Consider the following 13154-nt stretch of genomic DNA (forward strand, 5'->3'; position numbering starts at 1 on the left):
TTATAATTATTCTGTGATTAAAATCTACTATACTCTTTCTCTAATATAATTAACTATATCTAAACTGGAAGGATTTTGATACTAAAGATTCAAGTATGATTTTCTAGTTTAAAAAGATTATTTTTAAAAACACACACACGTATATGTATATGTATATGTGTATGTGTAAATATATATAAAGATGGGGTCTTGCTATGTTGTCCAGGCTGGTTGAACTCCTGGGCTCAAGCAGTCCTCCCACCTAAGCCTCCCACAAGTGCCAGGATTACAGGCGTGAGCCACCGTGCCCAGCCTAAAAAGATACCTTTATATTTCCATTCTAGCCACTTCATTGACAAACCCTGCTAACTTGTGTCCTTATCACGATAGGTAGGTTAATCTAATTACTCATTAAAGTAATAGAAGTTTTATAATCATGCTTATTTTTCTAGTGGAGGGTATCTTATGCAAGTACATCTTAGAATATAGCAAACTTACAGGTCAAGTTTTTAATTTAAATAAAAGATGATATATAGAAGATTATAGAAAATCAGTTGCATGTCCTTTTGAATCCCATAATTACCTTGATCTTTTGTTTGATTTCTTTTTAAAACACTATTTAGTGATCTCTACACATCATGCATTTTGCTCTAAAAGTCATAGTTTAGTATTGTGAGATTAAAGCTATTAAATAAAGATGTATTTTATTGGTTTCATTTTGATTCCAAAACAAGCTTTTTTCCATTTTCTAAATATTAAGACTGAGAGGACATGAGAAAGTAAAGACACTAGCATGTGTCGAAGACTTCGATATGCCAGGCACTTGGCTAGGTTTATTACCTTATTCAGTTCTCACAACGCTATGAGGTAGGTGAGGTTATTTTCATTTTAAAGATGAGAAATTGAGATTCAGAATAAGAATCCCAAGCTCACACAGAAAAGTGGTAAAGAAAAAATTTAAACTCCTGTCAAATTCCAGAGGCTATGTTATTTTCAGTATCTTCAAGAGCCATCTCTATTTGGAGTACTGAAATGTGCCATTCTAGGTACTTTGTATCATTAGATTTTAGATGATTTGTGAAAAAGACTTTTTAAGAATAGGTCTTCTTTGATCATGTAAATAATATACGTATTATATAAGTTTTAGAAATAAAGATCACCTGTAATTTCCAAGGTTTTAACAAGCATTATATAATATGCAAATTGTAGTAAAATCAAATTTGAGGAAATAAAAAGATAACTGAAAAGAGGTTCCTTTGTTCTTTTCTTCACTGCCATATAAAGTATTAAAAAGAGGCAGTCTCTTTTTATAGATGCCTTCATTCTCTTTTTAGGTTTTTCCATGTTTTTCAATTACTCCCCGTGTCTATCATTGGAAGGTAACAGTTATAATTCTAAAATAACCCTTCCTGTTCTGTGGTTAACCTAGTTAATGGTATCTGTATATATACCTAAAGAAAACATTAATATGTAACATTATGGTTTTTTAGATATGGCAGATCTAAAAGTGGTTGTCCCATCATCTTCCCTTCTAGGCCCCAGACTGAGGCACATTGCATTACAATATGTGGTCCCTTGAATTTTTCTCTGCATTACAAAACCCACCTCTATTATCTATTAACCATTGTAGGTGGCTAATATAGTGCCATTAATAAACAAGCATAATTCTCCGGTGGCAATTCATATGGTGTAATAGGATACAAGAAATTATTTTGACTTCTTAGGCCCTTCTGTTGAGGGCAGAAAAGTAGAATTTATGTGCTTTTCCAGTATATTAGTCTTGAGTAAACATAATCTTGTTAGAGCTATGAGACAAAGTGAATTTACAGAAAAATGAAAAATTATAATAGTGAAAGCCTTATGAAGAATATGTTTGTTAAGATAATTTGTGTTCATTTAGCTCTCCCTAATTTCCAGTTGTCTAGTTCATAAGGCGTTGCTTTTACCTGAAACTGAGTAGGCATTTTTGGATAGAAGTAATGAGGTTTCAATTAACCCAGTCCAAAGCATAGTAGTCCTTTTCAGAGCTTGGTCTACAGATTAATTTCATCTTATTATCCAATATGAGCTCTACAACAAATTACAGAAATTGGGGGGGTGGGGAGTTGCAGTGACTCTAGTAAATCAGCATTTCATATCCTATGTGGTATTTTAGCTGCCACTGATGTTAGGATGCCTCTCTTCTTCAAAATGTGGCCCACAGCATGGAAGATCCCCAGCACATACTTTCTCTTGATATAAACAAGCACATACTCACCAGCTCAAGTGCCCTGTCTCCTAGAATCTTCCAAATACCCAGCGTACAGAATATGATGGCTCTTAGGTTACACAGCAGGTCCCTTCACAACAAATTAACAGCAGTAAGAAACAAGAGAGAGGCATGTTCTTCGAACACAGGACCTATTGGCTCAGGAATCTCAGACGAAAAAGAAAAGGTAGAAGATGGTTGAGAGAAACCCATAACTTGTTGTTTCTGTTTTGTTTTGTTTTGTTTTTGAGACGGAGTCTTGCTCTGTCGCCCAGGCTGGAGTGCAGTGGTGCGATCTCGGCTCACTGCAAGCTCCGCCTCCCAGGTTCACGCCATTCTCCTGCCTCAGCCTCCTGAGTAGCTGGGACCACAGGCGCCCGCCACCACGCCCGGCTAATTGTTTTTGTATTTTTAGTAGAGACAGGGTTTCACCGTGTTAGCCAGGATGGTCTTGATCTCCTGACCTCGTGATCCGCCCGCCTCAGCCTCCCAAGGTGCTAGAATTACAGGCATGAGCCATCGCGCCCGGCCCCGTAACTTGTTTTAATGGGTCAGGCTAAAACAAGAAAGATGAACAGAAACTGCAGAATTCATGGCTCTAGTCTCCACAAGACAGAGCAGGAAAAGATTAAGGCAGGAAAAACAAGCAAACAGATCAGACTGTCCCATTTTCAGCACTGAGGCTCTCCCATTATGTCACTTTTGCTCCTAGTTGCAGCGTTATTTCCTGTCTGATTTCCCGAGGGGAGAAATCTCTGGAGGGGGTAGTAAAGCTTCATGGTTGGGTTGCATCTCTTGCATCTTCCTCAGTCTCTTCCAGCATCCCTTTTTCCAATGTCCTAGCTTCCTATAGTAGTGACCTATTGACTTTTCATTAGAGGATCTTCTCTTATTTGTTGGTAGTCCCAGAAAGGGGTTTGCTCCCCTTGTGAACAATTCTAACTGGGAAGGTAACACTGCAGTCTTAAGTTTCTTTGTCTTTATCTTTCTACATTTTTTTTTTCCAAAACTGGATTGCTATTGCCGATACCTGAGAAACTTGTCTATCCTTACCATCCACATACCTTTTCTTTTACCTACGCCTGAATTCCCAGTAGCAAGGCTGCCATAAAAGTAGAGAAGAATAAGGGTCTATTCTGATCTACCTTTAAATCCATCCTTGTTAATTCAGAAAATGCCTCAGTCAGCCACTGATGAAAATCAATGGGGACTCACCCAACAGCAGCATTGCAGCTTCTCCCAGGTCACCTCGTGGTGGGTTTCTAAGGCATGAGAGGAGGTAGTCTCCTCTTGTTTGAGGAGGCAGTCAGCTTCCTGAGGCCAGGGCACTCCCTTACAAGAGGGGTTATCATTTGCCTCCATCGTGCCTGTTCCATTAGTCAAACACAGTCGGCCAGAGCAACTCCATGCAGCAGCCAGTGTGCCACAGAGCACCTTGGCAAATGTTTCCAGATCTTTTCAGAGCACTGGGAAATAACTCTTTAAGATGGGTACCATCAGCTGGGGAAAAGGTCATATGCACTCCTGCCATGTCTGATGTACCTGGCAGTCCTGGATCACTTTAAAAAGGCATTTGAGTCACCGGAGCTACTAAAGGGTAGGGCTGATTTTCTTCCATTGAGATGAAAAAATAAGTTGATTCAATGAGAACACATGACTACAGGGAGGGGAATATCACACACCGGGGCCTGTCAGGGGGTCGGAGGGAAGGGGAGGGAGAGCATTAGGACAAATACCTAATGCTCGCAGGGCTTAAAACTGAGGTGAAGGGTTGATAGGTGCAGCAAACCACCATGGCACATGTATACCTATGTAACAAACCTGCACATTCGGCCCATGTATCCCAGAATTTAAAGTAAAATTAAAAAAAAAAAGAAAAGAAACAATAAGTTGGTTTGTATGACACTGTAGTGTCAGTCTCATTTTGCTGTTTGGTATCCTTACTCCTTTTGCCTCCCCTTTCATCCAAGTTACCAAGGCAACCATTTGCCAACCTAATACCTTAATTCTAGGACAGTCTGTTATCCAGGTTCTCAGACTCCTTGTTCCTTCTTCTTCATCATTTCTGCCTCCGTAGCTGTGTTTTGCATGTTCTGTTTAGGGAAGTTTTGGAGATGGAATCCACATTAGAATATTCTAATAAGGCTTTCCTTATTAAGCCTTATTAAGTTTTCCCCCTTCCAAAGGGAAGTTATCTCCAGATCCTGTAGCCATTGGGAATCATCCATCCATCCAGAAGGTCATTGCCCCACTCTTCTAGGACCTAGATAGAGGCAAAGAAGGGCAACAAGAAGCAGAAAAAGCAGAAAGAGCAACAGCAGAAAGAGGTCAAGAACCTGGAGGAAGAGAAAGGAGCTTTCAGTTACTTAATCTCTTCCTCCAGTTTCTTAATTCATTCTTTGTGGCTGCCCACTTCATTCCTTCTTTTATTTCCTGAGATCCAGAGATACCAATAATCCTTTTGAGTGGGGTTTTTCTGAGAATTCCTGTAAATACATCAATTTGTCTACTTCAAATGAGCCTTCTTTTGACCATTGCAAAGCAGGATTTTTATAAGTATGCTTATGCCAAATGTGAGAGAATAAAAGAAGTCTTTTATTTTTAAAAAAGAGACCTACTGACAATATTCTAGGCATCTCATATTTTTCTACTGTTAAAGCCAGTGATGAATCAGATGGGACCTTCAATGAGTTACCCATTTTGCTCAGTTGTAACTTGGAATTTGCAGAGAGGCTTTGGAATTTTCCCTGGGAACCAAATCCCACTCAGCCAAAGTAGTCAGAGGGAGACTTTTTGGCAAACATTCAGAGTTCTGACCTAATCACGGGTGACCACAAATCCTCCAACAAATTCACCCACCAAAAGGACTCACTTGAGATATACCAATCTTCCTTATTGCCAAATTGTTGGGATAAAAAAGTAATCAAGGCCCAAAGGAACATGCTAATTCATAAATATAGAATTAACTAATTTTGTTACTGAGCAGAAAACCCCTGCATCCATGCAGATAGCTCATAAGTGGCTATAGAGCTATGGTGAATGTTCTCTATTTATAAGCAATTAAAGCTACGGTCCTTTTTTTAGTAAATAGTCAACAGATAGTTCATTTGCATCAGTAGCTACATGGCACTTACTCTGACATCCTGTTTTTCATCATTCTTTATCTGGCTCACTCTGATTTTGTAATTCTTTATCAGTACCTCCTCCAGTTGTCCCTTATATTGTATCTAGCACGTATGATGAGTCACATCCTTCATCATGCGTCAGTAAGGTTAGATTAAGTTCAATCTCCCAAAACCTCTCCTAGTGTGACAAGTCCCATCTGCAGATTTGAGCTACCAGGTAACTGTCTGCTCAGGCTTAAGTTATTATACTATGAATGATTCTGGGTCTTGATGCCTGACACAGACTTCCAAGACAACAGCAGCGATTCTAGAGATTTCTCAGTTAGCATTCATTTTGGGGCCTGATCAGGGGAATATTGGCTGGGAAAGTCCTGGTAACTCAGGGACCCACCCTGCTCATCCCCCACTAACCTGCCTTTCCCTCGCCGTTTAAAAGATAAGAACAGTAGCTTGCCCCCAAGTGCCATATAAGGCTGGGAGGAGGATGAAAGGCAGCTGCCAATTGTATTGAATCTAATTTCGAGTTCCTGTGGGGTTTTACTGTACCTGGATGCAGAGCTACTGTATTTTAGAGAAAGTACGCCTTCCGCTTTATGGAAGTATTGCCAAATTGCTCTCCCAAATAGTTATACCAATTTACACTCCCACCTGTGATGTATGAGTTCCTACTTTCACACATTCTTGGCAACATCTGGTGTTTGCAGACTTTATTTTTATCAATCTGATGGGTGTGAAGTAGTGTCTCATTTTGGCTTTAATTTGCATTTCTTTACTATTGAACATCTTTTCCTATGTTCATTGGTCATTTGAGTTTCCTCTTCTGTGAATTGATTGTTCATATCTTTTGCCTTAAAAAACAACTGGCTACCTCTTTTAATATATGAGAGTACTTTATATTCTGAGTACTAACCTTTTGATTGGTATTATATGTTGCAAATCTCCTCTCCAAAGCTATGACCTGTTTTTTTATTATGGAGTCTCTTGTATAAAGAACTTTCATGTGCTCCAGTATGTCTATTTTTCTTAATAGCATGTAGTTCTATGTCTTGTTTAAGAAGTGTTTTCTTATCCTGATGTGAATTCTCTGGTAATTTATTCTAAAACTTTTATAATTTTTCTTTTCATATTTAAATATTTGATCTATCAACAATTTATTTTCGTATATGATGTGAGATTAAAATGCAGTTTTATTTTTTCCACAGGAATAACCAGTTGCCCTAGTACCATTTGCTAAATAGTTCATCTTTTCCTCATTGATTTGTAATGTCACCTTATTGCTGGCCTTTTGTTTTTCCATATTAATTTTAAAATTAGTTTCTCAAGTTCTGTGAAAAAAACCTTTGGAGAATTTGATTGGAATTGCAACATACAGATGAATTTGAAATCATTTGCCATCTTTATTAATCGAGTCTTACTGTCCATAAAAATAGTATATTGTTCTTTTATTTAAGTCTTACCTTATGCCCTTTAATATAGGTTTTCAATTTTCATTTTATCTATAAAGCTCTTGCATGCCTTTTTTTAAAGATCTGTATGGCTTTTATTACATTACAAATTGGATCTTTTAAATTAAAATTGTAAATTGGTTTTGCTGCTATAGCAACACTAATTTTTTAACAAGGACATTATATCTGCAATGTAATAACATATTGTGGTGAAAGAGTGTATTGTATGTATGGTACAGATTCCTGATATCTGTTGAAATCTGTTCTATGACCTAGTACATAGCCAATTAATTTATAAAGTTTTCATATTTTTAAAATAATTTTTTCTCTTTAGTTTTGTGCAGAATTTGTATATGTCCATTAGATCAAGCTTGTAATTGATTATTCCAGTTATCTATATCCTTATTAAATGTTTTCTTCTTCTGTCAATTAGTATGGTTGTGGATTTTTTTCATTTCTTCTAGTAATACTGTGATCTTTTGTGTTACTAATTTGGAGATGAGTTTAGAATGACTATAGCTTCCTATTAACTGTTACATAATAACTTTTCTGCTCCTAATAATGGTTTTTGCCATAAAATATATTCTTTTTCTGGGTATTCATAGAGCTGTGCCCAGCGTAGCAATTAGGGATATTTTCAGCTGCAAATAACAGAAAACTTGACCACAGATTTCTAAACACATGGAGGATTATGTTTTTTTCAACAAGATGGAGATATTTACCATTAACGACGTGCCGTTTTTCATCCTCATTCTTGTTTTTTCCCTGTGAGTCTTTGTGGAGAGGGAGGATAATGAAACAACCTTTATGATCAGAATTGCATAGTACAGTATCCTGTTTTATCATCTATAGAATCTTTATCCCATAATTGTAAATGGTTTGCTGTTTGCACACATTTTATGAAAGTAAAAGTTATTTATTTAGGAGATAGAATTTTCTATTTCTAGAGTGAGTAAATGTGACAGTTATCCTTACCAAATGAAATTACCAGGAAGAAATGTTTATGCAGGCCTGTCGTTAGAGCCAGAAGCAATTAAATGCTCAACTCTCAGTAAACCAAGTATCATTAGTTTACTAGCAAAGCTTAATACAATAGATTTCAGACAAGATCCAGTGCACTCAGGGTGGTATGGCGATAGACATAATGCAATAGATTTCAAAGCATTAATGCAAAGTAAAATTTTAGTGAGGTTTTAGCAAGCTGACTTTTTGCATCTAGGAATACTTGGTACATGTGTTCTCTCTAGAGATACCATTTTCTACAGTTTTTCAGAAGACTGATTTCAGTATTTCATTATTTTCCATGAAACCTAATATCACTTTGTACCTTTTGCTGGGGCATTCACCAGGCTATCAGGTCACCCTTCTTACCTGGAAAATGACCTCAAAATCTCCCTTTCCTTATCCCATTTTCTGAAACTCTGGTGCATCTGATTTCCCATCTAATCATGCCCTGGACCATTAGGACAGGACTATGGAACCATGTATTTTCTCTTGTTTGTATTTGGAGCCTTGGACATCTACAAAGCAAGTCAGTCTACTTCTGTTTTTCACTAAAAATGATTAGCCATATGTTAGATGGTTCTAGGGTTTCCCAGGGAACCCTAGAACAAAATATTAATATGCCTAAAGTTTAGTTTATGCTAAAAATTAATAAAGTGTTTACCTTCAATATTTCATTCAGCCTTCCTTCGTCCTAAGAAGAAAAAATATCTCCGTTATAGATAACAAATGGAGCCCTCACATTATAAAAGAACATAATTATTGCATTCAAAATAGGAGACTTTTTCTTCAAAAACATTGGGATGAGTATCATTTTTGAATTATTAGGTTAAAGTGTACAAGCAGGGCCTGGTGCTAGATAAACACTTACTGAATGACTACACTGTTAGTTGGGCATTTTCTTTTAGGCACTAAGGCTGCTAATCCAATTTTGAATGCCCTTTTGTCATCATTAATCCTTGTCCAACACGATATAGTTGAACAGAAACTAGGTGTCTTTTCACTGCAGTATATGCAAAGTGTTTCTTCTATGAGATTAAGCATTGTGAACATGTTTTTCCTTTCAGTGAGTGTATAGTATGTTGTTTTACATTGGTCACCTGATAAAGTTTGTGCGTTATTCAGTCATTGAGTATTGAAATGTACACTAAGAACTTTTGAGAAAGAAAAGTTTTTAGAAAATCATAAGTATTCAGTTTCACTGTTTTTACAGATTTTTTTTTTTTCTGTATGAGTTCTTGACATTTAACTGAAATTCTTCTTGCTGTGGTTGAAGGAAGCCCTTTCTGTTTTCTTTATTCTGATCAAAAACAGCTTGTGTCTTTCTGACTAGTTAACCTTTAGAGCTTTACCTTTGAAAACTCACTTTTGTTTCTTCTCTGGAAAATAATCATCCCAATTTTCTTTTCTGTTTTTCCTCACAGATCTTGATTTTCAACTTAGTTATCTCGATGTGTCTCTGATCTATAAACTCCATTTTAACTCTGACGTCTCTTATTACTGTTGTAATTATGTAATACTTTCTGTTTATAAACTTGAATTAATTTACTTAAATTTAGGTTTTGTTGTGTTTTAAGTGTTCCGTAATAATCTTTCAGCCATGGAAACAAAGAAGTATTTTCCTGCAGAGGAATAAAATTGGCAGTGGATTGGTTTTTGGAAAGAGGCCACAAAGACATTACAGTTTTTGTTCCTGCTTGGAGGAAAGAGCAATCCCGACCTGATGCTCTCATTACAGGTAGGCTTATTCCAGGCGGCTGCTTGTACCTAGCTTTCCCATAATACCCATGCAGGTGTCTGACACTGTCAGGTATCCTAAATCCATTTTACTTACTCAGTGCATGCAGTGGGACACAAACGTTGTTTTTTGTTGTTGTTGTTGTTGTTTTCTGAGATAGAGTCTCGCACTGTCACCCAGGCTGGGGTGCAGTGGTGTGATCTTGGCTCACTGCAACCTCCGCCTCCCAGGTTCAAGCGATTCTCGTGTCTCAGCCTGCCGAGTAGCTGGGATTACAGGCGTGTGCCACCTCACGCAGCTAATTTTTGTATTTTTAGTAGAGCCAGGATTTCACCCTGTTGGCCAGGCTCGTCTCGAACTCCTGACCTCAACTGATCTGCCCACCTCGGCCTCCCAAAGTGCTGGGATTACAGGCATGAGCTACCATGCCTGTCCAGTTTTTGAGTTTGAAAACTATCTGGTTTTATTAATTAAACATTAATCATCACTACGTAAGCCAGCTTTTTTTTTCTTTACTTTTGTGGAAACTCTGACTTCAAATTTTGTGAAATTCTGACTTTTAGAGAGATGCCAGAAGTCACAAGACCTGGATCCAAATTCTGGCTTTGCCCTTCACTAGCTATGAAGACTTTGAGCCACACAATGAACCCCTTTGGGCCCCAATTTTCTCATGTGCTATTGTGACATTAGGTGGCAGTCAGATTCTAATAACAACAGTTCAAAAAAGACATGTAAGACCATAAGATGTGCTTCAGTCCAGTAGAAAGAAATGTATTTTGCATTATTTTGTAGTTTTTAAATGTATGACTTTCAGGCAATGATGTCCTCTGCAACTGTTAATTGTTGTTGAACATTTTGCTCAATTACAGTGATTTACAATCAACATCCAAACTTTCTTGTCCTTCTCTCTGCATCCAGTATTGACAAAAACTGAGGCATCTGTGTAAAGAAAACTGTAAAACATTTTAAATCAAAAACAAATAAAGAGACCATCTACTATATACCCAAAGGGGATGATTAAGACTTAATTTTTGGCTGGGCGCAGTGGCTCATGCCTGTAATCCCAGAACTTTGGGAGGCCAAGGTGGGAAGATCACTCGAGCTCAGTAATTCAAGACCAGCCTGGGCAACATGGTGAAACTCTGTTTCTACCAAAAATACAAAAAATTAGCCAGGTGTGGTGGCATGTGCTGTGGTCCAGATACCCGAGAGCTGAAGTGGGAGAATCACTTGAGCCCAGGAGGCAGAAGTTGCAGTGAGCTGAGATCACGCCACTGCACTCCAACCTGGGTGACACAGTGAGACCACATCTCAAAAAAAAAAAAGACTTAGTTTTTATGTATAATTATTACATCATTGTTAAATTAACATAAGAATGAATAAGCAAGTCATGGTGGAGTCCAAAGTGGAACCAGACCCTAGCCTGTGTATAAATGTAAAGCAGAGAGGTCATCATTCAACCAGTAGTACCAAATATTGGATAACCCTTTGGGAAAAGTGTGCTTGTTTAGACCCTTATCTTACACCATATAACAATAAATTCCAGGTGGTTGAAGACTAATTATCAAAAATCAAACCATCAGAGACCATAAGAATTTTCTAAATTTAAAACTTTTAGAAGAAATTACTAAGGAAAAGAGAGATAAAATTATATCAAAATTAAAGCTCCTGCATTTTGAGAAACTTTCTTAAAAATGATAATTGGCAAGTTGCCTAAGGAAAAAAAATCCAACAAAGAATCATGCCCTTAGTACAAAGAGTTCATACAGATTGATTAAAAAAAAAAAAACAAAAAAAAACTTCTTTCCGGTATATAAGCATCAAAAGGCTAGGAATAGACAACTCCCAGAATATAAGCACCAAATAAGAAGAAAAAAAGTTCAACCCCATTAGTAATTAAATAAATGCAAATCTAAACAATGTTATTTTTCACCCAGCAAATGAGCAGAGATGGCCAGATGCAGTGGCTCAAGCCTGTAATCCCAGCACTTTGGGAGGCCAAGGCAGATGGATCACTTGAGGTCAGGAATTCAAGACCAGCCTGGCCAACATGGTGAAATCCTGTCTCCTCTAAAAACACAAAAAATTAGCCGGGCCTGGTGGCGGGCACCTGTAATCCCAGCTATTAGGGAGGCTGAGACAAGAATCGCTTCAAGAATCGCTTGAACCCAGGAAGTGGGGGTTGCAGTGAGCCGAGATCATGCCACTGCACTCCAGCCTGGGCAACTGAGCAAGACTCCATCTCAAAAAAAAAAAAAAATAGCAGAAAGTAAAAAACTGATAGCATTCAATGCCCTGAAGCAGTTACTCATAGGCTGCTGTGGAAATTGTTACAACCTGTCAAGAAAGTAGTTGGTCTTAAAATGTTAATATTCTTGGATCCACTAGTTCCCCTTCTAAGAATAAGTTCCAAGAAAATAAGCAGAAGTACAGACAAATATTTGTGACCAAAGACATCCCATGCAGTATCATTATTTAGAATAGAAAAAAAAAAGTGTTCATTCATTAGAAGAATGGTTCAATTAGGCGGTATCAGTATGATAGAATATGCATTAGAATATTCAGGCAGAATTTTTAATGATCTGCAGAAATGCTCTTTTACATAAAAGGCAGATTTTATTTTTGTGTGTCTGTCTATACAGACACACAGGCATACATATATATATACACATATATCAACAATGGAGAGAACAAAATACACAGAAAATGATGAGCAGGAAATATACCAAACTGTTAAGAGTAATTGCCTCTTAGTTGCAACTTTGTGAGGTTTTTATTTCTCCCTGCTTCTTAGTACATGTCCTTACCTTTCTAATTTTCTACAGGGAACTTAACAATATTTTGATAATGGGGGAAGGGTTAGAGTAAATTAAAGAAAAGAAAAACAATATTTAAGCATGTAAATGACTTTAAAGCTTCTTGAACATGAAGAGAAGAAGAGAAAATGATAGTACACTGTGTAAGTGTGTCTAAGTTTAGTTTTAAAAATACCAGCATGCCAGTCCCTGGAACACATCAGTATGCAGATTGCTTTGTAAAATGCCAAACTAATGTCAGAGGCTTTTAGGTATTATAACCCCAGGGTAATAATTCTCTTAACTAAAACCCTGAACCAGATAATACCTGATAAATTTAGTAGCCCAATACTCTTTCACTGCACCAAAAAAGACACTTGATAAGAAATATTTTTAAGTTGTCAGCATCATAGATTCAGATTAGCACTTTTGCCAATCTTCCATTCATTTATCAAATATTTAACAAGCACTAGCTATGTATCAAGTGCTGTGCTAAGAACTAGAAATTCAGTTAACTTACTAGTTTTACTGAACCCATATTACTTATGTCAGGATTATTTATGTCATCCTAATTAATGTCCTAACCTCATTAACAATTAAAGAAATGCAAATTAAGCAACATGATGACTGTGAGGCCACCGAACTTAATCTACAACTCACTTTGGTGAGGATCAAGACGTGGCATAGATGAGTAGACATCCTCACAAATAATAAAGTACCATAGATTACTCATGAACATAAGACGATGAAAGAACTGAAAGACTTCAGAGTATATAGGTTTAAGTAACTCATTCATTCCACAGACAGTCATTGAACATCTAC

The 13154-nt window shown here is 37.2% G+C and overlaps 1 protein-coding gene across 5 annotated transcripts in view; it reads left to right on the top strand.

Moving 5' to 3' along the window:
• Positions 1-13154, top strand: part of ZC3H12C (zinc finger CCCH-type containing 12C) — a 78197-nt gene that overhangs the window by 49938 nt on the left and 15105 nt on the right. For all 5 annotated transcript variants that reach the window (XM_031016423.3, XM_055355476.2, XM_055355477.2 and 2 more), the window contains exon 3: positions 9398-9537. In XM_031016423.3, coding sequence (XP_030872283.2) covers positions 9398-9537 — 140 coding nt within the window. The remainder of the gene's footprint in view (positions 1-9397; positions 9538-13154) is intronic.

Source organism: Gorilla gorilla, chromosome 9 (assembly GCF_029281585.2).
Source record: "Gorilla gorilla gorilla isolate KB3781 chromosome 9, NHGRI_mGorGor1-v2.1_pri, whole genome shotgun sequence".
Classification (NCBI taxonomy): domain Eukaryota; kingdom Metazoa; phylum Chordata; class Mammalia; order Primates; family Hominidae; genus Gorilla; species Gorilla gorilla.